Source organism: Macaca fascicularis, chromosome 9, assembly GCF_037993035.2.
Source record: "Macaca fascicularis isolate 582-1 chromosome 9, T2T-MFA8v1.1".
In the NCBI taxonomy this organism is placed as follows: Eukaryota; Metazoa; Chordata; class Mammalia; order Primates; family Cercopithecidae; genus Macaca; species Macaca fascicularis.
In genome coordinates this window covers 14,123,101-14,150,029 of record NC_088383.1, presented here as the reverse complement: position 1 = coordinate 14,150,029, position 26,929 = coordinate 14,123,101, and the positions used below count along the sequence as shown (strand labels likewise).

General features: G+C 44.6%; 1 protein-coding gene across 9 annotated transcripts in view; it reads right to left on the bottom strand.

Moving 5' to 3' along the window:
• Nucleotides 1-5,803: 5,803 nt before the first annotated feature.
• Nucleotides 5,804-26,929, bottom strand: part of MCM10 (minichromosome maintenance 10 replication initiation factor) — a 72,858-nt gene continuing 51,732 nt past the window's right edge. For all 9 annotated transcript variants that reach the window (XM_065520282.2, XM_074001031.1, XM_015455555.4 and 6 more), the window contains exons 11-20: nt 25,217-25,317; nt 24,259-24,369; nt 24,054-24,171; nt 21,391-21,619; nt 18,938-19,082; nt 17,899-18,017; nt 14,724-14,837; nt 11,940-12,085; nt 6,572-6,614; nt 5,804-6,478 (exon numbers count right to left, since the gene is read on the bottom strand). In XM_065520282.2, coding sequence (XP_065376354.1) covers nt 6,395-6,478; nt 6,572-6,614; nt 11,940-12,085; nt 14,724-14,837; nt 17,899-18,017; nt 18,938-19,082; nt 21,391-21,619; nt 24,054-24,171; nt 24,259-24,369; nt 25,217-25,317 — 1,210 coding nt within the window. In that variant the 3' untranslated portion in view covers nt 5,804-6,394. The remainder of the gene's footprint in view (nt 6,479-6,571; nt 6,615-11,939; nt 12,086-14,723; nt 14,838-17,898; nt 18,018-18,937; nt 19,083-21,390; nt 21,620-24,053; nt 24,172-24,258; nt 24,370-25,216; nt 25,318-26,929) is intronic.

The window sequence follows — 26,929 nt, the reverse complement described above, 5'->3', positions numbered from 1 at the left end:
AGAGTAAATGAGTATTGACTTCGGGCCGGGCGCGGTGGCTCAAGCCTGTAATCCCAGCACTCTGGGAGGCCGAGACGGGCGGATCACGAGGTCAGGAGATCGAGACCATCCTGGTTAACATGGTGAAACCCCGTCTCTACTAAAAAATACAAAAAAAAACAAAAAAAAAAAAACTAGCCGGGCGAGGTGGTGGGCGCCTGTAGTCACAGCTAGTCGGGAGGCTGAGGCAGGAGAACGGCATGAACCCGCGAGGCGGAGCTTGCAGTGAGCTGAGATCCGGCCACTGCACTCCAGCCTGGGTGACAGAGCGAGACTCCGTCTCAAAAAAAAAAAAAAAAAAAATGAGTATTGACTTCAACTTGTAGTCACCAGTGGTCTTAGTCTCTAACAGGAGAGTCAGCCTGTCCTTTGAAAACAGGCATTGGCTTCTTTTTAGCTATCAAAGTCCTAGATGGCATCTTCTTCGAACAGAAGGCTGTTTTGTATACACTAAAAATCTGTTTAGTGGGCCGGGCGCGGTGGCTCACACCTGTAATCCGAGCACTGCGCGAGGCCGAGGCGGGCGGAACACCTGAGGTCAGGAGTTTGAGACCAGCCTGGCCAACATGGTGAAACTCTATCTCTACTAAAAACACAAAAGATTAGCTGGGCATGGTGGTGTGCACCTGTAGTCCCAGCCACTTGGGAGGCTGAGGCAGGAGAATCGCTTGAGCCTGGGAGGCAGGGGTTGCAGTGAGCTGAGATTGCACCACTCAGCATTCTAGCCTGGGTGACAGAACAAGACTCAGTCTCAAAAAAAAAAGTTTACTTAGCCACCATGATCAATAATCTTAGATAGATCTTCTGAATAATTTGCTGCAGCTTCTATATTACACTTGCTGTTCACCTTGCACTTTTATATCATGGAGACAGCATCTTCATCAAATCTCATGAGCCAACCTCTGCTAGCTTCCAACTTTTCTTCTGCAGCTTCTTCACCTCTCTTAGCCTTCACAGAATTGAAGAAAGTTAGGGCCTTATCTTCCACTCAAATCACTAAAACTTTCTCCATATCATCAATAAGATTGTTTCACTTTCTGATCATTTGTGTGTTCACTAGAGTAGCACTTTTAATTTCCTTCAAGAACTCTTCCTTTGCATACACACCTTGGCTAACTGGTGCAAGAGGCGTGGCTTTAAGGCTATCTCAGCTTTCAACCTGCCTTCCTGACCAAGCCTAATCACTTTCAGATTTTGATTTAAAGTGAGAGATGCAAGACTCTTTCACTTGAACACCTAGAGGCCATTGTAGGGTTACTAATTGGACTAATTTCAATATTGTTGTGTCTCAGGCAATAGGGAGACTTGAGGAGGGGAGAGAAATGGGGGAATGGTTGGTCGATGGAACAGTCAGCATACACATTTGTCCATTCAGTTTGCCACCTACATGTGCACAGTTCCTGGCACCCCAAAACAATTACAATAGTAACGTCAAAGATCATTGATCACAGATCACCATAACAGATATAATAATGATGAAAAAGTGTGAAACATTGTGAAAATTACTAATATGTGACAGCTACACAATGAGAGCACATGTTGCTGGGAAAATGGTGCCAATGGGCTTGCTTGATGCAGGTTAAAAATCGCAGTATCTGCACAGTCCAAGAAAAGGAGATATTCCTATTCCCAGAAGACAGAAAAACCTGTTAGTTTACCACAAAAGATATCAAATGGTCAATAGCACATGAAAAGATGCTTGATACTATTGGTCATTAGGGAAATGCAAATTAAAATCATGAGATTCTACTACACATCTATCTGTAGGAGATCAGTCAGAGTTGTGGCAGAAACTACAGGAAAAGAAACAGGCTTTCCAAAAGGGCAGAAGGCTCTGCAAAGCTTCAGGGGAGAATAGCTGAAGGCAACTGTTCTCTAACCCTGAGGCAGAGGGCAAGGAGTAGGTACAAGGGAGTGTAGGGGAATTTATCTTAAACAGGCTTGTTTACTTATGTTGACCACCTTTGATCAGGCACACAATGTTCCTTGAAAGTGAAACAGTAAATGTTAATTACCCGCAGACTGTGTTTGCTCCAGGCTTTCTGCATTATGTCTGCACTGAATAAAAGCAAACAGCTCCAGCTTCTCGCTGCTGCACTTTGGCCCCCAGAGCCTGGCAGCCCCCTAGCTGTTTTTACACTGCATACCTGTGTCTCAGTACTCCTTTCATCCATCGCTCAGCCAGGGTCTGTGGGACAGACCCAGCATTTATCAGAATGACGAAAATGAAAAAGGTATTGGTGGGGAAGTTAGGTAAATGGAACTCTCGTATATTACTAGTTAGTGTGGAAAATGGTACAACCGTGTTGGAAAATAGTCTGGCAGTTTCTTACAAAGCTAAGATATACTTAACACATAACCTAGAAATTCCATTCCTAGATATTTAGCCAAGAGAAACAAAAACATATACTCAGAAAGACTTATACCTGAGTATTTATAGCAGCTTTATTCAGGACACCCCCAAACTGGAAATCCAACCCAAATACTAAGAGGTGAATAAATTCTGGGGCATATTCATACAATACAATAAACTATGGATCCATGCAACATGAATTGCAAATACTATGCCCAGTGAAAGAAGACAAAGTGTGTCCTGTATGACTCCGTGTATATGAAACTCTAGGAAAGACAAATCTACACGATAGTCATAGAAAATAGATGAGCGATTGGCTGGGGCTTGGGCTGGGAAGAGACAGAGACCTTTTGGAATGATGACAATGTCTTGTATCTTGTGGTGTGGCCATGCAGATGTACACATTTGTCTAAATGTAGCCAACTGCACACCTAAGATATGTGCCTTTTACTGTATGAAATTTATACTTTGATACAGTCGATTTAAAAAATACCACTATACACGTCTGTAATCCCAGCTACTAGGGGGGATGAGGCAGGAGGACTGCTTGAACCTGGGAGGCAGAGGTTGCAGTGAACCAAGATTGTGCTACTGCACTCCAGCCTGGGTAACACAGCAAGACTCTGAAAAAAACAAAAAACAAAAAGCAAAAACAAAACAAAACAAAAACCCACTATAGAAGTCTTGGTCAAGCAACGTTCCCACAGACTTGGTTCCAATTCTGTTTCAGATCTTATTTCCAAATCACTTAACCAACTTACAGGTGTGCACCCCCATGCCCAGCTAATTTTTGTATGTTCAGTAGAGACAGGGTTTCACCACATTGGTCAGGCTGGTCTCCAATTCCTGACCTCAGGTGATCCACCTGCCTCGACCTCCTAAAATGCTGGATGACAGGCATGAGCCACCTTGCCCAGCCAGATTTCACCCATCGTTCTTGAGAGCTGTGATAGTTCCAGATCTCTAGCCATGGGATCAGAGAAATCTATTTTACACCTAATGGGTTGCTACTAGAGATATACTTATGCAAACAGATTTGTGCTCCAGATTTTCTAAAATGTCATTAGGTATAATTTCACCTGCTACAAACATCAAGCGTTACTTCTGTCTTTGTCAGCTTTTACACAGAAACTCAATCCATGCAATCTCTTACTGTCAACTTTGTTACCCACCAGTCCCCTGAAGCTTTGAATGTTGAAGTTCCATTTGGGGAAAATTCCACACCCATTATTCAGAAGTTCCTCATTTGCTCTTCAGGATGGTTGGTATCTAAAATACTTCCGATTTCCTTTTGATGTTTGGAAAGGGAAAATTTATTTTTTGTTTGCCAGTTCAGATCACTGTGTATTTACCTGTTCCAGTGGCTTGTGATTACACATTTAATCCCTATGTTACCAATGACAGGTTAAGAAAAATAAAACACATGTTGGATTTGCATGAAAGCATTTCACAAAGGTTGATAAGGAAGATAGGATTAGACTGAGCACAGTGGCTCATGCCTATAATCCCAGCACTTTGGGAGACCGAGGCAGGTGGATGACTTGAGGCCAAGAGTTTAAGACCAGCCTGGGCAACATGGTGAAACCCCTTCTCTATTAAAAATACAAAGATTGGTCAGGCGCGGTGGCTCATACCTGTAATGCCAGCACTTTGGGAGACTGAGGCGGGCGGATCACTGAGGTCAGGAGTTCAAGACCAGCCTGACCAACATGGAGAAACCCCGTCTCTACTAAAAATACAAAGTTAGCTGGGGTGGTGGCACATGCCTGTAATCCTAGCTACTAGGGAGGCTGAGGCAGGAGAATTGCTTGAACCCGGGAGGTGGAGGTGGAGGTCACGGTGAGCCAAGTTTGCACCATTGTACTCCAGCCTGGGCAAAAAGAGCAAAACTCCGTCTCAAAAAAGAAAAAAAAAAAATTAGCCAGGCGTGGTGGCGCACGCCTGTGGTCCCATCTACTTGGGAGGCTGAAGTGGGAGGATTGCTTGAGCCCGTGAGGTGGAGGTTGCAGTGAGCCAAGATTGTGCCACTGCACTCCAGCCCGGGTGATAGAGCAAGACTCTGTCTCAAAAAAATAAGTAAAATAAAATAACAAGTTTCCCTACTCTACCCTACCAACCGCTTCTCATCCCCGAATATGTTAAGAAAGCACATGCACAGAATACCTCAAAGCAAAGTCCCCCAAGATTGAGCAAAACTAAGAAGTGACAATTATGTTTTAAATTTATTTTAAAAGTTAAAATCAAATTGTAAAAAGGCATCCAGATACCGCTCACCCTCAGCCTTTACAAGCACATTATACAACTTATAAAACAATATACAAGTGAATACTGACTGCAATGATACCCTCTGTTCAAACGAGACCATAGTTTTTCCCAGAAGAACAGGATTGCTCAGACACCAACCTGGTGTTCAAGTTCTGTGTAGTTGTGACCTATTTCATACACGCCGCTGTTTTAAGTTAATGAGATAAATAAATCTACCCTAAATTAGTCATTAAAAACATCAGTTTCAAGTGCTTTCTGGTTCTTATTAATAAATACTTTATTCTTTTCTTTGTTAGAAAAAATTAAAAAGAAAAGCAACCTTCTATAAAGCAGAAGTATACTCCTAAAAGAACAGTTATTAGGACATACCCTTAGGAGGAATACGAGTTAGATACAGCACCTTCCACCCAATTAGAGCAAAGTTTTATGAAATCTAAGGCATGTAAATTTTATTTCTGGCTTTTGAAAACCTAAATCAACCATCTCCCACAACAACCTCCCAAAAGCGTTATGTCCCTAACATAATAACATCTTAGGGGAAACCTAAATTACTTTTAGCTAGAACTCAGGCTTCAATAAAATAATTCAACCAATTTACCCAATCTCTAGCTGGTATCAACATTCACTTAGGTCAAATGATATTTGGAAAAACAGGTTGCCCAGACCGAAGAATCTCCTGAATGAAACCTTTGCTGTGGTAATTTGCACAAGGTTTGACCTTTCATTCTTTTTTTTTTTGAAACAGAGGTGGGCAGATTGCTAGTGCTCAGGAGTTTGAGACCAGCCTGAGCAACATGGCAAAACTCCACCTCTACAAAACATACAAAAATTAGCTGGGCTTAGTCACGCATGCCTGTACTCCTAGTTTTTGGGAGACTGAGGTGGGAGGATCACTTGAGCCCAGGGAAGCCGAGGCTGCAGTGAGCCGTGATCGCACTACCACACTCCAGCCTGGGTGACAGAGCGAGACCCTGTCTTAAATAAAAAAATTAAAAAAAATAAAATGAGATTTTACATATTTCTATCACAGGGCTCCACAATAACGCAAGAGCAGACAGCCTCCTTTCTCTCTCTGTATATAAATTGAAATGCAGAGCGGTTCAGTGACTTGATCAGTTTCAAGGAGTAAAACAGAGATAACAGAATGGAATGAAGAAATCTGGCTTTTAATATCTGTACATCAAGACTATATTAAAGGCAGTTATCACAATTATCTAGATGGGAAAAAGTTTTATTATTTGTAGAAATCCAGTGCTAAAAAATACATTTCAGGATCACTTAGTCCAATCTTCCTGATTTTACAGATGAGAAAACTGAAGCCCAGAAGTTAAGCAACTTACTTGGAGTAAGAGTTAAGCTAAATTAATTCTTTTGCCTCTGGGTGTTCGTATAAACACTAGAATTTTATCGTGACAAAGAAGTGAACATTTTATAATCAAAAGATACAGAAACATAGCTCTCTGTTTACCTTCCAGTTTTGGGGCATGAAGTAATGCAATCATCTACACTGAGCTTAGACAAGACAATGATATCTTGGTTTTCCACTTAAATGTCAACGTTAAATGTGGTGTCACACCAACCCAATGGCAGAAACTAAGTAGGCAAAGCTTACGGGCTTAACAAGCATTTGTTTTTGACGGCGTCAATCAGGAACCAATGGACGATACAGAGCCAATCCTTTGCTTTCCAGAGTCACAGGAGGCCAGGAAGGCTGTGGGAAAATGTCTGAAGTTCGGGTTATTTAAGGCTATTCAGAAATTTGGCATGTTCTTCTCCTCTTGGTAACAGAGTTTCTCCTCCTATCTTTGGACCAGTCTTTTCCTAGAAAAATGAAAATATTTTAATAGGAGATGGTTCAACATTATTAGCATGGGTCACTAAAAGGAGTCAAAAATTAGTAGGCAAATGGCATACCTTTAGCATTCCGTCCCGTTCCCATTTGTAGAGGCCACAGTTACTGAAACAGACAAGACGGATTGACTCAGCAGGGTGGTGTAGGCTCACACATGTAAAGATGACGATGCTCACTGCACCTGGGGAGATGGGCCCCCCCATTCAAGGAGAAGCTGTTCGAAGTGACATTTGTATTGTATGCCAAATCTGAGGTTATGCTCAAATGTGACTAAAACTAAACTTGCAATGACTTGGGAAGTAGTCTGTAGGTCCTTACAAAGCTAGAGCCTTCAGAGATGGAGTTTCTTTTTTTTTTTTTTTTTTGAGACGGAGTCTCGCTCTGTCACCCAGGCTGGAGTGCAGTGGCCGGATTTCAGCTCACTGCAAGCTCCGCCTCCTGTGTTCACGCCATTCTCCTGCCTCAGCCTCCGGAGTAGCTGGGACTACAGGCGCCCGCCACCTCGCCCGGCTAGTTTTTTGTTTTTTTTTTTGTTTGTTTTTGTTTTGTATTTTTTAGTAGAGACGGGGTTTCACCAGGTTAGCCAGGATGGTCTCGATCTCCTGACCTTGTGATCCGCCCGTCTCGGCCTCCCAAAGTGCTGGGATTACAGGCTTGAGCCACCGCGCCCGGCCCAGAGATGGAGTTTCAAATGATGGTACCACAGGGATCCATGTGCTGCAGGTAATGAACGCACCCTTGATTTTTACAACCGATGGTGGTTGAGATGAGACTCAGATTTATGGAGCTGGCCCTCTGGTGCAGGATAATCTATGTTTGGCCCCTTCCTCCTCTTTTTTTGAAGCAGAAAGGTTGAGCTAAGAAAGGAAAAGTCTTTCTAGTCTGGATCATCCTTCTCCCTTTCTGTTTATAACCCAAAAGCCTTTACTCACTTTCTTGTCTTTTTTTGGAGATGGGGTTTTGCCACGTTGCCCATGCTGGCTTCAAACTCCTGGGCACAAGTGATCTGCCCGTCTCAGCCTCCCAAAGTGCTGGGATTACAGGCGTGAGCCACTGTGCCCGGCCTCTTTACTTTCTTTTTATTCAGAGGGCCCAGGGACTGTTGTTTTGTTTTTATTTTTTTTAGAGACAGGGTTCACTCTGTGGCCCAGGCTGGAGTGCAGTAGTACGATCACAGCACACTGCAGCAGCCTTGATCTTCAGGGATCAAGTGATCCTCCTGCCTCAGCCTATTGAGTAGCTGGGACCAAAGGTGTGCACTACCATGCCCAGCTAATTTTTAAATTTCTGTAGAGATGGACAGTCTCACTATGTTGCCCAGGCTGGTCTTGAACTCCTGGGCTCAAGTGTTCCATCTGCCTCAGCCTCCCAAAGTGCTGGGATTACAGGCATGAGCCACCAAGTCCAGCCCTTCTTGCTCTTGTTTTTAACATGGTGGGTGACTTCCACCCTGAGAAGGGATGTGAACACTATGGTGAAAACTTATTTCCTACGAAGTTTACTCTGGGGAAAAGAGAGAAAGAGAGAAGACATATAATAAAGCCAAGGAAGTATGTCTGCCAGCTCCCTTGGATTTTAGAGGGTTGGGGTGGGGTGCGGATGCTCTGCCTGTCTCTCCTTCCCCTTACCTAGCTTAGAGTCTACTCGTATTAGTCTGTTCTCACGCTGCTAACAAAGACATACCCAAGACTGGGTAATTTATAAAGAAAAGAAGTTTAATGGACTCAGTTCCACGTGGCTGGGGAGGCCTCATAATCACGGTGGAAGATGAAGGACAAGCAAAGGCATGTCTTACATGGCAGCAGGCAAGACAGCGTGTGCAGGGGAACTCTCCTTTATAAAACCATCATATCTCATGAGACTTATTTGTTATCATGAGAACAGCCCGGGAAAGACCTGCCCCATGATTCAATTACCTCCCACTGAGTCCCTCTCACAACTTGTGGGAATTATGGGAGCTACAATTCAAGATGAGATTTGGGGTGGGGACACAGCCAAACCGTATCACAATTCCTGCCCTGAAAGGTGGCATGCCAGTGGCCATAGCCCTTACAGCCTCCCAACCATCACCTTCCACCTCTAGAGACTGGTTCAGTATCAATGGAGAGAACTCTGGTAGCCTATCAGTAGATCAATGATAAAATTGTGAGAAAAAAAAAAAATCACTATTCTAGTCAGGAGTCAGCAAACTACAACCCCAATCCAGCACATCGCTAGTTTTTATAAATAAAGTTTTATTTGAACACAGCCATGCCCAGTTGCCCGTGTATTATCTATGGATGCTTTCAGGCTGCACCAGCAGAGCTGTGTGGCCCACAAAGCCTAATATATTCACCACTGACATTTATAGGCAATGTGTGCTGACTTCTGCTCTAGATAAAGAACTAGCCAAGCATGTGGCTCACACCTGTAATCCCAGCACTTTGGTCAGCTGAGCCCACCAGAGTCCAGGAGTTTGAAACCAGCCTGGACAACAGAGTGAGACACTGTCTCTATTAAAAAAAAGTAAATTAAAAAAATTAGCTGGGTGTGGTGGTGCACACCTGTAGTCCCAGCTACTCAGGAGTCAAAGGCAGGCGGATCGCTTGAGTCCATGAGTTCAAGGCTGCAATAGGCTATGATCATGGCACTGCACTCCAGCCTGCAGGACAGAGTGAGACCCTGTCTCAAAAAAAGAAGAAAAAAATTAAAAAAAAAAAAAAAAAAGCAACTGACAAAAAGTCCAGAAAAAGCGTGGTTCTTACAATCACAGTGCCATCTGGAGGCTGAAAGGCATCGTGCCCTTCCATTTGTGCCCTGTACTTAATGAACAGAATTTTTTTGATTTTTCTAACGTTTTCCGTAAGCTCTTACTATAATGACATTTTTAGTCATCTATTTTGGAAAGAAGTCAAGTATCAATATATAAATAACTACTTAAAAAATTATAATCTAGAGTGTGAAAAATTGGCAAGCCACCTCCTGGTAAAGTGACGAACTGGCCCGGGTTCCTGGCTCCCTCCCTAGGATCTCTGGATCGACCTGGGAGAACCTGAAGTGAGAGTGAAGTATGAACTCCAGGAAGTAAACAACAAATGAAAATAAGCAAGCACACAAAAAGGCAGTGATACCATCCCAGTGAGAGCTCTTGACAGGAATAAGAACCCACTGAGGTGAAAGCACTGAGGTGCCGAGGCAAGAGGACACGTGTGGGGAGGGCATAGGGTGCCCGCGGGTGAAATGTGACGGGTGTTGCCATGGGCACGGTCATCAGTTAGGAACAGCAGACGCGATGAACACAGATGCATCCTACAAACACAGAGCCGAGTGAGAAACGAAATCAAATGAGACATATAATTCTGTACCACGTACGCAAAATAAATATGGCTGCATAGCAAGCAGTACACGTTCACAAGAAAACTAACAAGAGGATCACAGCAACCATCTGAGAATGGCTGAGGATGGTGTGAAGGGATGGGATGGAGGGAGAAGGGGTAATAAGAGAACATGAATGAGCTGGGGAGGGCACTGGATGGACCCGCGATGGCGGCGTGCTGCACCAAGGAGGGTTCCTTAAACCAGCTCTGGAGATGCCACCGTCATATTCTATGCGAATGATGTCCCTTGACTGTCAAACACGGCAACTCTGCCTCCGTATCTGACGTTGTCCCAAAAAGTAAAAAGAGAAACAAAAGACCCTTACAACACACAGTCAGCCCTCCACACCTGTGGGTTCAACCACCGCATCTGTGGGTCAAAAGTATTCGGAAAAACACTCATCCTCAGAGATACCATCTTACACCAGTCAGAATGGCTATTATTAAAAAGGCAAAAAATAACCAAATGCTGGCATGGATGTGGTGAAAAGGGAGCGTTCACACTGGTGGGAATGCAAATTAGCACAACCTCGTACAGAAAACATATGAAGATTTCTCAAAGAACTAAAAATAAGACTACCATTCAATCCAGCAATCCCACTACTAGGTATCTACCCAAAGAAAAAGAAATTGGTATACTGATTTCTGCTCACGTATGTTTATCGCAGCACTAGTCACAATAGCAAAGACATGGAATCAACCGAAATGCCCATCAAGAGATGACTGGATAAAGAAAATGTGGTACATATACACCATGGAATACTGCTCAGCCATAACAAAGAATGAAGTCATGTTTTTTATAGCAACACGGATGCTGGAGCATGTTGGCAACAGTTTTCACTTAGGATAATGGCAACATTATCCTAAGTGAAAAAACTCAGAAACAGAAAGTCAAATACTGCATGTACCCACTTACAAATGGGAGCTAACATGTGTATGCAAAGACACAGAAGGTGGAATAATAGACACTGAAGGGTGGGAGGGGGTGAGGGAGGAGAAATTACCTAACAGGTACAGTGTACATTATTTCAGGTGATGGCTCCACTAAAAGCCCCGACTTTACCACTACACAAACTATCCAGGTAACAAAATTGCACCTGTGCCCCTTAAATTTATACAAATTAAAAAACAAAACAAATATACATATATATGAAGCACAATAAAAAAATAACACAATAAAAAACAATATAACAACTATTTGCAGCATTTACATTGTATTAGGTTTTTTTTTTTTGAGACAGGGTCTCACTCTATTGCTCAGGCTGGAGTGCAGTGGAGGGATCTGTGCTCACTGCAAGCTCCGCCTCCCGGGTTCACGCCATTCTCCTGCCTCAGCCTCCTGAGTAGCTGTGACTACAGGTGCCCGCCACCAGGCCTGGGTAATTTTTTTTTGTATTTTTAGTAGAGACTGGGTTTTACCGTGTTAGCCAGGATAGTCTCGATCTCCTGACCTCGTGAGCTGCCCACCTCAACCTCGCAAAGTGCTGGGATTACACGCGTGTGCCACCGCACCTGGCTGTGTTAGGTTATTATAAGTAATCTAGAGATGATTTAAAGTATATGGAAGGATATGTGCACATTATATGCAAATATGACACTATTTTATATCAGAGACTTGAGCATCCACAGGTTTTGGTAGCCTGCGGGAAGAGTGCTGTCCTGGGACCAATGCCCCTTGGATACTGAAGAACAGCAGCCCTCACAAGCTAAAGACATATAAAATGATCAAATAACTCTTTGGAGAGAGGAAAAAAATGTTATGTGCATCCTAGCCCCCAATAAACACATACATGTTGACCACCCCACCCTATGATTCTTCACTTATTTATTCAACAAACACTTCTGAGGACCCCCTATGGGCCAGGCACTACATTAGGTGTTGGGGACAGCAGTGAAAGGGCAGGGTCCCTTCCTTCCAGGGATTTCAGTTAACAACTTGAGTCCCAAGGGTAGCCTGGCGCTATAGGAAGGCATGGAATGATTATCCAATGTTCCAAGGGAACAGAATCACAGACTCTGGAAAAAGAGATGAAAATCCCCACGTGGGACAAAGAGCTCGAGGTGATTCTCATACCTGCAGTGCTTGTTCGGGAGTCTGTCCAAGGAGATGCTTCTGTTTCCACAGGGACACTTGAAAAACCTCTTCACGCCGTCATGCCAGTGGTATTCGTGCTGCTCACTGACGCAGGTCTCCAGCAGCTTGAAGTGGGTATAGGCGCACTGCACAGAGCAACAAAAAACCCACACCGCCGGTGAAGAGCTTTTGAGGACAAATGCTCAGCTGCAGTCAGGGCAATCTGCTCCATGACCACCTGGTCTCTCATCACCACCTGGGCCCTTGCTAGGGGACTGGGCCACCTTCGCCTCTTGCTACAGGGACCCGTGTGATTACCTGACTCCCTCACACTGATACCACTGTTTCTCATGTTTGGCCCAATTTCTGGTCAGGCACAAAGTACACAATAACTTTCTGGTATTGTGTAACATGTTCCATGATGACAATAGCAAGGGCAGGAGAAGAAAAGTACTGTAAACCCCTAAATAGCTTCGGTCAGTCTGTGCTAGAGTCATTATGGCCCTTTGCTTAAATAGGATGCAGAGGCTTGGGATCTATTTAGAAAGACTAATCAGCAGCTCTTCCATTTTCTTCTATGATCTATAAAAAGGATATAGGCTTATTCTTACTCCCTATTTCATTAACAGCAAAACCAAGACAGAGAGATTAAGGAATTCCCTTTTAATTTCGATCCTCAAAAGGACCGAAGAGAATGAGAAATGGTGAGTAAGCAGCAAAACATGTGCGGGAGAGAGCGATGTAACTTCTGGGAATTACACTGAGTTTGATCAATAACTCGAGACTTGGGCAAGCTCAGAAAGTGCAGAGCAGAGTGGTGAGCCCAAGGCTGGCATGACAATGGCCCCCTAAAGATATGCACAGCCTACTCCCCAAAACTGCCGAGTGTGTGCTGGTCCAGGGTGAAGGGGAAATCAAGGCTGCAGGTGAAATTCAGGTTGTTAATGGATAGAGAGATTGTCCTGGATGATCTGGGTGGGCCCAATGGAATCACAAGGACCCTTAAACGTGGAAGACGTGATCAGGGCTGGAATGTGAGAGCTCAACCCGCAGACGCTGGCTGTGTTGAGGAAGTGAGGACAGGCAAGGATGCAGCGACTCAGAAGCTGGGCAAGATGATTCTCCCTTACAGCAGCCCCGTCTGCAGGAAACCCGGCCCTGGCTACACCCTGATTTTAGACCAGCAAGACCCACAGACTTCTGACCCACACAAGAGATAATAAATGTGCACTGTGAGGCCGGGCACGGTGGCTCATGCTTGTAATCCCAGCACTTTGGGAGGCCGAGGCAGGCAGATCATCTGAGGTCAGGAGTTCCAGACCAGCCTGTCCAACACGGTGAAACCCCATCTCTACTAAAAATACAAAAATTAGCCGGGCAGTGTGGTGTGCGCCCGTAATCCCAGCAACTCGGAAGGCTGAGACACGAGAATCGCTTGAATGAGAGGCAGAGGTTGCAGTGAGCCAAGATCGTGCCACTGCACTCCAAGCTGGGTGACAGAGTAAGACTGTCTCAAAATAAATAAATAAATAATAAAATAACAAAAAATGTGCACTGTGTTAGGCCACCTCATCTGTGATCATCTGTTACGGTGGCAACAGGAGACAACCCACCAGCTCCGCTGCAGGTCCACCGCTGCGTCGGAGTAAGAGCTGCCATCTGAGGTGAAACGCAATGGTGGGTGTGTGTTTCCTGTCTTCTCAAAACTATGTTTAAAAGAATCATCTTTACTTATGCTCCAAGATAGAAACTTTCTCAAGGAAGTCCTACTTTTGGTGGTAGCTGATTCGGAGCTGACCCTCAAATACACAGGAGAGCTAAACTGTTAAAAGGAGTAAGACAGAGAAAAGTGCACTTGGTAAGCTACGCCCCTCCCACATCTTCTCCAGGTTTATTAAGTAGGCCGATGTGCCACGAAGGGATCGCGGGAACAAATGGTAATGGAAGGAACAGTGTTCACCAAGAGCTTTCTTCTTTCTTCTCTTTTTTCTTTTTGAGATAGGATCTCGCTCTGTTGCCCAGGCTAGGGTGCAGTGGTGTGATCACAGCTCACTGCAGCTTTGGATTCCTGGGCTCAAGTGATCTTCCTGCCTCAGCCTCCCAAATAGCTGGAGCCACAGGTGTGCACCACCACACCTGGCTAATTTTTAATTTTTTGTTGAGATGGGGTCTTACAATGTTGCCCAGGTTGGTCTCAAACTCCTGGCCTCAAGTGATCCTCCTGCCTTGGCCTCCCAAAGTGCTGCGATTCCAGGCGTGAGCCATCGCACCCAACCCTTTCTTCCCATTTTTAATCAATGTTGAGGAATAGAGGACTTAGAATTTTCTAAGAGATTTATGATAAAAATTCTGCAAACACTGATGATGATATAATCCACACTCTGGCTTGAGACTCAACAGAGCAGGTTCAGCCAGGAGTAGGAAAGCAGTGGTGGATCATAACATGAGAGGCCAAGGGGTTCAACCATGGTCCCAAGGCCTGAGAATGCTGAGCAAGGATATGCCAGAACCTGAGAAAGAGCAGTCAGAACCACATGGACCCAGTGGTCCAGGGAAAGAGATGGGGGCTCTGGTCAAATGAGAGAAGAATCCCCTTTGCAGAGCACAGCAGCCAGGTCAGGCAGGAAGCCTGGTCCTGCGCCACCTGCGCCCTTTGCTTTCCAGCCTAATTAACTGACACATCACGAGATAGGGCCCCACATCCCACAGGTTCTCCATGTGCTGCCGAGTCACAAAAGCACCATACAGGGCCCATGGGTTGCTGCAGCCCCCGCCTTCACCCACCGTCTTGCATGTCACGACACGGCATTTCACTTCTCTGATGTTTCTCATCTTTTCTTCCATTTGTTCTTTTTTCACCAGTGGCTCAAAGTAGCGCTCCTGCAGCTCAGCCTCGGCCTGGAATGACAGGGCATACGGAAGACCTGGCATTAAATCCAGTATGTGCTCAGGCAGCGCAGTAAGAGTAACTTCATGATTATTCAAATGACTCAGCTGATCATAATCAAAACAGAACAGAACCGAAGAGGCAGGCTAAGTGTGAGAGGGCTCTGGACAGTACCTCGATGAGCTGCAAAGCAAAAGATGACGATGCATAGAAATGACCTCATAATATGCAAAGGGACATGAAAGCATTTGGTGATTTTTATTTTTATTTTATTTTATTTTTGAGATGGAGTCTCGCTGTCACCTAGGCTAGAGTGCAGTGGTGCAACCTCTACCATACTGCAACCTCCACCTCCTGGGTTCAAGTGATTCTCTTGCACCAGCCTCCTGAGTAGCGGGGACTACAGGTGCCCGCCACGATGCCCAGCTAAATTTTTGGATTTTCAGTAGAGATGGGGTTTCGCCCTGTTGGCCAGGCTGGTTTCAAACTCCTGACCTCAGGTGATCCACCTGCCTTGGCCTGCCAAAGAGCTAGGATTACAGGCGTGAGCACCTGGCCCATTTGGTGATTTTTAAAGCACCAAATACAAATAAACACTCTAACGTGACAGTATTATTATGTCAAGTGTGTGCCCAAAGGCAGTTATTTCTACAGTTCTAATACAGACTCCACATACACAATGTACTCCAGGCCCCAACTGGTGAGTTTCCTGGGTGCACGGAACATCAGCGAACAGCCCTGAGGGCAGAGATGCTTGTGGCAGAATGTGGGTGCAGTGATGGGGTTAGCGTTGCTCCACAGGCAGGAGGGCCCGGGGCCTCGGATGCCACAGAGGCGAGGAGCTCAACTCTGCAGGCTGCAGAGTCAGCTCTGGCATCTCTCCCGAGTTTCAAGTCCAGTGAAAAGATATGATGCAGAATTGTCTCGTTAGTTATGTGTTAACCGAAGGAAGAGCAGATCATTCGGAGTAGTGATACTGAATGGGGATATTTTGAAAATTGGTGGGAGTACTTTCTTTGTCATCGCAATGATTGCTACCTCTGCGGCGAGCAGGGACCAGGGGTGCTGCACTGTCTGCAATGCATGCAACAGTCACCGACACAACCAACGATTGCTTCTCCTCCTGCCTGGCTTCTGTGTGCTCTATGAGACATCTGTGTGGATGGGGAACCTGATTAAAACCCTAGAATGTAACAGCTTTCTACACAACCCTACAATATTTGTGCATGGTTTTAACCTCTGTCGACTACTCCAACAGTAAAACTAGACTCCTGTGTATACTGAGGGACAATGGTACTTTGGTTTCTCAGGATTATTTACTTACACACACACACACACACACACACACACACACACACACACACACACACACCATCCAGCCTGGGCAACATAGATAAACCCTGTCTGTAAAAAAAAAAAATTAATTAAAAAAAATTAGCCAGTTGGCTGGGCGTGGTGGCTCACGCCTGTAATCCCAACACTTTGGGAGGCCGAGGCGGGCAGATCACCAGGTCAAGAGATTGAGGCCATCCTGGCCAACATGGTGAAAACCCATCTCTATTAAAAATATAAAAATTAGCCAAGCGTGGTGGCGGGCGCCTGTAGTCCCAGCTACTCGGGAGGCTAAGGCGGGAGAATCGCCTGAGCCCGGAAGACTCAGTGAGCCGAAGATGTTGCAGTGAGCCGAGATCACGCCATTGCACTCCAGCCTGGCGACAGAGTGAGACACTGTCTCAAAAAAAAAAAAAAAAAAAAGCCAGTCATGGTGATGTACCTGTAGCCCCAGCTACTTGCGAGGCTAAGGCGGGAGCATCACTTGAGCCCAGGAGTTCGAGGCTGCAGTGAGCTCTGATCGCGCCACTGCACTCCAGCCTGGGGGACAGAACAAGACCTTGTCTCAAAAAAACAAAACCTCCCCAACTCCCCGCCGAAAGTACATTATCTAGTCCTAGCTATTCAGGAGACCGAGGTATGAGAATTGCTTGAGCCCAGGAGTTCAAGACCAGATTGGAGAACATACAGAGACCCCTCCAACCCCTGAAGCAAAAATCCTACATTGTCAAAGAAATAGGTCCACGCTATTTACCAAGACACAAACCTATGTGAGTCTCCATTTCTGGCTCATTTATACTGGTAAGCCCAAGCCTCTGACGACTTTATTATTTCCCCTAAGCTAGTTCTGCCCCTGCATTTACGAATCCATAATGAAATCTGTATCTTTATCATAAAATTTTCATTTTTTCTTCTTTGCATTAGGATATTTATTGATTTTTCGAAATGACTAATATAGGTAATTCATATTATCTATGAATTTTATTTCAAGATAAGGAAGCAATACAAAATACTTGTTATTAAAAAGGATCCTTGGGCATGACAGGGTTAACTATTGATTTAGAGTATTTGAAATGCCAATATAAAAATACTGGAATGGGAAAACTCTCTTTGCATATTGCAAGGCAGAAAATAGCAGCAGTGTAGAGCCATTTAAACATAATTTCACAGCCATAACCAAATGCAAACATTTTTATAATATTGATATCTATTTAAGTCATGTTAAATCAAATTATATTCTTCAGTAAAGAGACAAGGACAAAGCTAAAATCTATTAGAAATTCTCCTGTTCTTCAAACAAACTGATATATACCTACCTCTAGATTTATGTAAAAAACAAATTCTTGGCTGGGCACAGGCATGGTGGCTCACGCCTGTAATTCCAGCATTTTGGGAGGCCAAGGCAGGAGGATCGCTTGAGGTCAGGAGTTAGAGATCAGCCTGGCCAGCATGGTGAAACTCCGCCTCTACTAAAAATACAAAAATCTGCTTGGCGTGCTGGCGGATGCCTGTAATCCCAGCTACTCGGGAGGCTGAGGCAGGAGAATCGCTTGAACCTGGGAGGCAGAGGTTGCAGTGAGCCGAGATTGCACCACTGCACTCCAGCCTGGGCCACAGACTGAGACTCCATCTCAGAAAAACAAAACAAAACAAACAACAGATTCTTGGTCCTACAGCTAAGCACCTTGGCTTTGAAGGACATCGGACATCAACACGATCCTTGAGCTTTTGGGCTCTTACCTCTTTCAGGATGCCTGTGTGTTTTGATTTTGCTTTTAGGATTTTCTGAAATTCCTCAGATTCCAGGTAGGCAAGTTGTTCTCTCCTTTTTTTCCTGGCAGGCTCCAGTTCATCCTCAGCTAGGGCACGAGAAATAAACATCAGCAGTGACCAAGAAATTTCACAAAGCCAGTGTGCCTCATCGACTCCACCCCCTTCCACTCCCTCTTCCTCTGCCTACCAGCCCTTCAAACTTGATCTACCTCAGCTGGTCCCAGCAGGGAAAAGCTCTCAGAGGTGTTCCAAGAAGCTAAGTAAGCCTAGAATGTGGGGTGGTGGCAGATTTGACCACTAAATTAGAATCTCTTTTTTACCTTCAAATAGGCAGCTGACTATGATAACAGATAACAACAACGTTAAATAATGTTGACAATTACCTTAAAATGATATTGCCAACTTCAGAGTTTTAAAGATACGGCAATTTAAACAAAGGAATTCTAGTCCTGTCAAAGCAAATCTTTATGCTAATATATATGTACAAAGATCCAATGAACAATCCTATTCCCAAGTATTCAAATTGTGCCCAATTTTATTCCAATTTAATGTGATTATAAAAAAATCAGTTCCAGCTCACGCACGTAATCCTAGCACTTTGGGAGGCCAAGGCGGGTGGATCACGAGGTCAAGAGATTGAGACCATCTTGGCCAACATGGTGAAACCCCATCAGTATTAAAAATACAAAACATTAGCTGGGCATGGTGGCATGCGCTTATAGTCCCAGCTACTCGTGAGGCTGAGGCAGGAGGATCGCTTGAACCCAGGAGGCGGAGGCTGCAGTGAGCCGAGACTGCACCACTGCACTTCAGCCTGGCAACAGAGCAAGGTTCTGTCCCCCACACAAAAAAAAAATCAGTTCCACCTGTATAAATTCTATTTAGGTATTCTATACAGGAGGAAATGGAAGTAATTACTTGACACCTGGGTGCTGGTTTGGGTTTAGAACATATTTCCCTTAGAAACAGTTTCTCTTTCCCACTGTTTACTGTGAAACTGCAGTACCTTGAGAAGAAAACATGGTGTTTTTTTCTACACGTTCCTTCACCTCCAGGATGTCCTGAGGGTCCTTTTGCTTCTTCTTAATGTTGTTTGGGTTTGTTTTTGTAAGAATCTGGCCTTTTGCCCTTAATTTGGTGATAGCGGCTAACTAGAAAAAAACAGACGAGAGAGAGGTAAAGATCTGAAAGATGACAGAGGCACTTATAGACCTGGACCCCTTTTTTGTTATTAACCAGTGAATTCTGGCTGTTCTCTGACAGAAATTGGCAGAACATATCTTAATTTTACTTAGTATTATTAACAGAATTACTAGAATATAATAGCATGGGAGACAGGTCTATATGTTGATGAATAAAGTCTTAGTTTATTTAAATATAACAAGTTTGACATCAGTGAGACTGCAGGTTTCCAGATCCATAAAGGAACCACATCACCATTTTGGAAGTTTTCGAAGCAGAATTAAGAAGAATTCCATCCAGCTCTGCCATGGACTAGCTTGTAACCCAGTGAAAACTACTTAATTTTCATGTATAAAGTGGAAATGGGGCTTGGCATGGTGGCTTATTGGAAACCCAGCACTTTGGGAGGCTGAGGCAGGTGGATTTCTTGAGACCAGCCTGTGCAACATAGTGAGACTTCACCTCTACAAGAAATACAAAAATTAGCTGGGCATGGTAGTGCATGCCTGTAGTTCCAGATACTCAGGGGACTGAGGTGGGAAGATCGCCTGAGCCTGGGGAGGTGGAGGTTTCAGTGAGCTGTGACTACACCACTGTACACCGGCCTGGGAAACACAGTGAGACCCTGTCTCAAAACAAACACACACAAAAAAGAGAAGGAAATGATGGTATAGCATTGACCTACCTTTGAAGGTCATAGCTGTATGGATGAAATAAGATAATATCTGCAAAGTATGAATCTTTACATAGTAAATACATTCCTGGCCAGGTGCAGTGGCTCATGCCTGTAATCCCAGCACTTTGGGAGACTGAGGCAGGTGGATCATTTGAGGTCAGGAGTTAAGCAGCCTGGCCAACATGGTGAAACCCTGTCTCTGCTAAAAATACAAAAATTAGTTGGGTGTGGTGTGGTGGTGGGTGCCTGTAATTCCAGCTATTCAGGAGGCTGAGGCAGGAGAATTGATTGAACCCAGGAGGTGGAGGCTGCAAGTAAGGCGAGACCGCACCACTGCACCCCAGCCTGGGTGACAGAGCAAGACTCCATCTCAAAAAAATAAATAAATAAATAAACAAATAAATAAACAAACATAGTAAATAAACGGCACATACATATCACAGGTACGGAGTAATACAGACATGTGCCACGGTTATTATAGGTATTACTGTTATTATAGGTAAGGTTTTGGCGTACAGCTAGCCTTTGCCCTTCATTTGGCTGCAGCTGCTAACTAGAGGGAAGAGAGAAGGTTGATCAGGGGACTCAGGAAACAGGCACTTGGGGCTCTGGGTGCCTTACCCCTACTTCAGCCACAGCAGCTCAGCTTTCACCTGTCATGGGACTGGACTTTTATGTAAGATTTGTTTTAAAGAAGGATTCCTGATGCCTGTAGTCCCAGCACTATGGGAAGCTGAGGTGGGATTGCTTGAGTCCAGGAGCGTAAGACCAGCCTGGGAAACAAAGGGAGGCCCCCATCTCTACAAAAAATACAAAAATTAGCCAAGGTTTGGTGGCATGTGCCTGCAGTCCCAGCTACTACTTGGGAGGCTGAGGCAGGTGGATCAATCAATTCTGGGAGGTTGAGGCTGCAGTGAACCATGATTGTTCCACTGCACTCCAGCCTGGGTGACAGGGGGAGACCGTGTCTCAAAAAAAATAAAATAAAATGGCCAGGCATGGTGGCTCACACCTATAATCCTACCACTTTGGGAGGTCAAGGCAAGCGGATCCTTTGAGGTCAGGAGTTCGAGACCAGCCTGGCCAACATGGTGAAACCATGTCTCTACTAAAAACACAAAAAATAGCCAAGTGTGGTCATAGGCGTCTGTAATACCAGCTACTCAGAAGGCTGAGGCAGGAGAATCACTTGAATCCAGGAGGTGGAGGTCAGTGAGCTGAAATCGTACCACTGCACTCCAGCCTAGGCGATAGAATGAGACTCCATCCAATAAATAAATGGATAAATAAAACATAAAAAATGGATTCCTTAAACCACCATTTTACAGTCTCGCCTCAACAATTCCAAGAATTTTTTTCCTACTGTCAGTGCCTCTGGTTATAAAACACCATCTTCCTCTAGGTTACCTCTTGTAGCCTGATGAGAAAAAGTGTTGAGATAACAGATCTAACTTTCTTCTAATATTATATTGACACTACCATGTTTTCAAATTACACTGACTCTGATCATGATTAATAAACAGCTATTAGGTGTCCGTCTTCCTCTAGCTCTGCCCTACAGAATGCAAACTCAAGTGTTAAAGAGAAGAGATGCCAGTTACCTTTTTGGCTTCTGCTAAAGCATTCAGTTTTGGTCTTGGTGGTGGTGACTCATCATAAAAGAGGACATCATCTCCTTCCAAGATGCCTCGCCCCAGCTTGGGCGTCATTGTGGCCAGGGCTCCCTCCAGCCTGGGGAACTCGGATCCTGTCCGTGGAGGCTGAGCAGGGGGTTGTCTTGATGAGGATGGCACAGCTGGGCTCCTGACTTCACTTGAGCTCTGCAGAAATCTTTAAAGAACATACAGTCAAAATATGCAAACAGGGTTTATGAAAATAAAAACTCTAGAACTTAAGGTGGACTGGGAGGCGGCAGGCAGGCCACCAGCTGGGAGCTAGTTGTTAGCAAAATAATGTCCCCTTCTTGGCTGGTAATTCAAATTTGCACACAATAAGAACAATATTAGCTTTACTAACTCCGCCATTGAGTTTTCTTTGAATAAGCTGTAATTGTCCTAACACTTTAGAACTGATTAGTGTTTTTATCAATTGGTTGTCCAGTGGATGTCATCCGCAGTGCACATAGCTGAAGATGCGGTGTGAACTATATTCCCACCCCTACCGTCAGCTCTAGGGCCTGTAAGAACTCATTGCATCTCCTTGCATCTTCGTTTATGCTACTGGGAAGAGACAATACACGTGAGACATTTGGAAGTCATTAATGAAAAGCACTGTAACTTAGAGATTATTTTACAGCCCCCCTCTTTTTTTTTGAGACAGAGTCTCGCTCTGTTGCCCAGGCTGGAGTGCAGTGGCATGATCTCGGCTCACTGCAACCTCTGCCTCCCGAGTTCAAGTGATTCTCGTGCCTCAGCCTACCAAGTGTTGGGATTACAGGCATGAGCCATCACGCCTGGCAACAAATAGTTTTAAGAGCTATTTTACTTTTATTTTTGGAGACAGGGTCTTGCTCTATCATCCAGACTGGAGTGAACTGGCATGATTGCGGCTCGCTGCCCCTCTGCTTCCCCAGCTCAGGTGATCCTCCCACCTCAGCCTCCTGAGTATCTGGGACCACAGTGTGCACCACCCTACCCAGGTAATTTTTGTATTTTTTGTAGAGACAGGATTTCACCATGTTGCTCAGATTGGTCTTGAACTCCTGGGCTCAGGCAATCTGCCTGCCTCAGCCTCCCAAAGTGCTAGGATTATAGATATGAGCCACTGAGTCAGCCTGGTAAGAGATATTTAAAAACAAACAACAAACCTCAGAAATCATCCAGTCCAAACTTATCATCTGATCAATGAAGAAACTGAGGCCTAGGATCACATTACTCACAAGGGCCAGGCTCAAGATGAGAACCAGCCCGTCCCAGAGCAGTACTCTTCCCGACCTCACACACCCACTCTTGCAAGCTCCAGGCTGTGTTTGCAAACTGCCTATCAAATCCTGCGCAAAGATTAGGTTTCCTTGGCCAACAAAACTCTGAAAATTTTCATTATGCAATGCTTCAAACTGATGGGCACTCTCTATTTCCCACGAGGCCTCCAACTCTGTACAGATTTCTATGCCCACGTATATAATTTATGTCACCTATAGGCTCACAAAGAATAGCTCTATAGATATGCCACCAGCACCTCCAACTAATCTGCCTGAGAACAAACCCAATCGCTTACTTTCCCAAAGAATTTCCTCTTGTCTTATCGTTGACTCCCTTTCGTGGATGTTGCCTTTCAGCAGCCCAGATTCGGGATGGCAAAAGGTTCAGCATCAGAGCACATGTGTGAGCCCAAAACTCGGCCCTAGCACAAACTAGCTCTCTGACCTCCAGGCACACTATTAGTCAAACAAGGCTGAGAAGCCCCCGGAGGCTCAGACGCTGTGTTTATGGAGTACGTATGAAGTGCCTGTGAACCGCAGCTCTCACCAGTATTCAGATGACCTGAGTTCAGGAATCATTCATTTGTCCACCTACCATACGCTTTTCCGCTTGATTTTTTTTATTATTGGCTGAAGCCAAGTAACACATTTCCACTTGCTTTTGCCTCTAAAATGACTCTCCATTTTTAGTGCTTCATTTCTATCATGTATCCAAAGAACTGTACTCTACTCACTGGCTCTGCCTGTCATAAAAAACGGAATTGTGGCAAAACCCAGAAATGGCAGCCAGGCAAATCACTTGCATCCAGGAGTTTGAGACCAGCCTGGGCAAAAGGGCAAAACTCAGTCTCTAGAAAAAAACACAAAAATTAGCCAGGCATAGTGGCACATGCCTGTAGCCCCAACTACTTGTGAGGCCAAGGCAGGAGGATCATTTGAGCCTGGGACATGGAGGTTGCAGTGAGCCGAGACTGCGGCATTGCACTTCAGCTGTGGTGACAGAGTGAAAACCTGTCTCAAAAAAAGAGAGAGAGAAAATGACAGCCAGCAGGTGAACCTACGCTCTCCCCCTTCACAAAAACCCTCTTTACATACATGTCACCCCTTTCCCTTCTCCATGGTGATAACGACTCTAACCTGTACCATTTGGTGTTGGGAGTCACCAGTGTAAGAAATAACACAGCCTTAAATGCTATTCAGGTTATGGGAAAACTATTTTACACTTTCAGAGTTAAAACGCAGCCAACCGAAACCTGAAGTCACATTCTAGAAATCGATGAAGACGTTCTGAGGACGCCTGAGATGGATAACCCAAACAGGGAATGTTAAATCTGCTCCTCTTACCGCTTCTGTATTTCTTCTGATTTCCTTCTCCTCATCTCCAACATACGCTGCTTCTGTTGCTTCAAGAGTGCTGAGGCCGAGATGGACTGGATGGCAGGTTTCGGGATCCCCATGATCCCTGAAACAGAAGCCCACAGACTGAGGGGGTGCCCTGGGCGGCTGAGGGAACACAGGGACACACGTGCAGCCGCACAGCTGATGGTACCTGAAGTCGTGGTTTTGGCTAAATGCTGTTTTAAGTTCCTGGCTCCACACGTCGGCAGGTCCATCAGTTCCTTGAACTCCTCAGAGCAAGACAGGCTCCTCTGGGGTATTCCTGTGCCAGGTCAACACCAGTTTTAGAGGATTCCCATTCAGATAGTTTGAGGTCATATGACATACCACTTTCTAAACTCTGCACTCGTAACTTTAGTCATATGTAAACGAAGAAGACAGAATACCAAGAGGAAAGAGAAGAACCCTTAACCTCCATCATTGGACTCAGAGGATGGCAGGTATCCTCAGTATATTTTATTTCTAGTAATGATTAGAATACTAAGCCCTTAAATCTGGGGGTGATTCCACACCCTGTTTCTGGAATACGCACTAAGGATAAGGGTCCCTGACCACGGCTTATGACCATAAGCCCAGGGTGGGGGCTGCATTCTCTGATCAAGACTTGTTTTTATTTTTATTTTATTAAAAATTCTTTTGTTTTTATGACCAAGACCCATTTTAACAAAAGATAACCAATAAGTTTGGCCAGGAAGGTAATGCTGCTGATTCTAATGCCGGATGTAAAGAGGTGGACCCAGACACACCAAGAAATTGTAAAAAGCATACTAAGGTAAGACACAGCTAAAACCAATGTGCTATTTTTTTCCTTAAGGTCCTGCAAACCAGGCTTGATTGCTTTAGGTTAGACCACACAACTCACTGAGTACAGGTGATGAGTGGATTCTTCTTACTTAAGAGTATGAGCTGTATCCATTTTCAACCCGAAAGACTGCTTGCTCGCTTATTTATTTATTTATGTGCATGAATAAGTTCTTTGTGGTGATTTCCGAGATTTCGGTGCACCCATCATCGGAGCAGTGTACGTTGTACCCAATGTGTAGTCTTTTATCCCTAAGACTGCATCATTAAACTGGAGAAAGAAGTTTCTTATGGAAAAACAAAATTACCGAGTTTTTGCTGTGTTTCCTGGATGATCAGGTTTGTGCCATTAATGACCAGGTTACTCAGAGTGGTTTGAATCTTCTTCTTAGGGGCCACAGCTGCTGCACTGAAATGACAAGTCACCCCAAAAGGAGAATCACTAAAGCCCTAACGCTCTGATGAGGTAAAGAAGGCATAGATATCATCGTTTATGACACACACTGTCAAAATTTCTCAAAACACCATCTAAGAAGGCTTTCTTTTTTTTTTTTTCTTTTGAGATGGAGTCTCGCTCTGTCACCCAGGCTGGAGTGCAGTGGCTGGATCTCAGCGGCTGGATCTCAGCTCACTGCAAGCTCCGCCTCCCGGGTTCACGCCATTCTCCCGCCTCAGCCTCCCGAGTAGCTGGGACTACAGGCGCCCGCCACCACACCTGGCTAATTTTTTTTGTATTTTTTAGTAGAGACGGGGTTTCACCGTGTTAGCCAGGATGGTCTCGATCTCCTGACCTCGTGATCCGCCCGTCTCGGCCTCCCACAGTGCTGGGATTACAGGCGTGAGCCACCGCGCCCGGCCTAAGAAGGCTTTCTTAATGTCCTGGCCCAATAGCATAACTGGTTTATGCACTGTGTCACAGACAAAAAGCTAGAGGCCCTCTGCTTGAGGTCATTCTGGAAGGAAATTTGGCAAATTAAAAAAAACAAAAACAAAAACAAAAAACAACCCAATGCTTTGATCTAGCAGTCTGGATATTTATCTTTAAATAATTAAGGATTATGCAAAAATGTAGAATATGAACGACAGCTTTGTTTATAATGTGAAACACTGGAAACACCATTAGTGTTCCCCCATAGGGAACTGCTTAAATGAATTAAGGCAGAGTATGTAAAAGAATGCTATGTGGCCACTAAAAATACATAAGACAAGAAAAACATTAATTATTTTACACTGGAAAAAAAGTGGATACTAAGAATAGGGACAATATGATCTCATTTTATATTACTAAAAATTATACATATGAAAAAACAAAACATAACACCTAGGAGTATATATACCAAGGAACTAACAATTTGGGGTCTTTTTTGAGACAAGATCTCACTCTGTTGTCCAGCCTGGAGTGCAGTGGAGCAAGTCAATTTCATGACTCACTGCAGCCTCAACTTCCCCAGGCCCAAGCAATGCTCCCATCTCGGCCTCCCAAACAGCTGGGACTACAGGCGTGTGCCACCATGCCCAGCTAATTTTTTTGCATTTTGTGGAGATGGGGTTTTGTCATGTTGCTCAGGCTGGTCTCAAATTCCTGGGCTTAAGCAATCCTCCTGCCTTGGCCTCCCAGAGTGCTGGGATTATACATGTAAGCAACCGTGCCTGGCCTAGAACTAACCGTTTTTCAGGTGGTAGGATTATAGTTGGTTTCTATTTTCTCCATTGGTTGAATTGTATGTTCTTTTAAAAGACTAATATACATGTATTGCTTTTAGCAGATTGGAAAAATTCAGAAATCATTTTAAATCTCAAAAACATGCTTACTGTTAAAAAAGAAACAGGAAGTGAGTCCTCTGGCCCCATTCCTGTTGGATTGGGACCAAAAATCTATGTTTTATTCTTGGATCAACTGTAGCTGCCTCGTGCCAAGTCCTCAGATATACTTTATATAACGTGGTGACGAGGCCACTGATTACAAGCTTGTCCAAACCATAGCCCGCGGGCCACACGCAGCCCAGGATGGTTTTGAATGT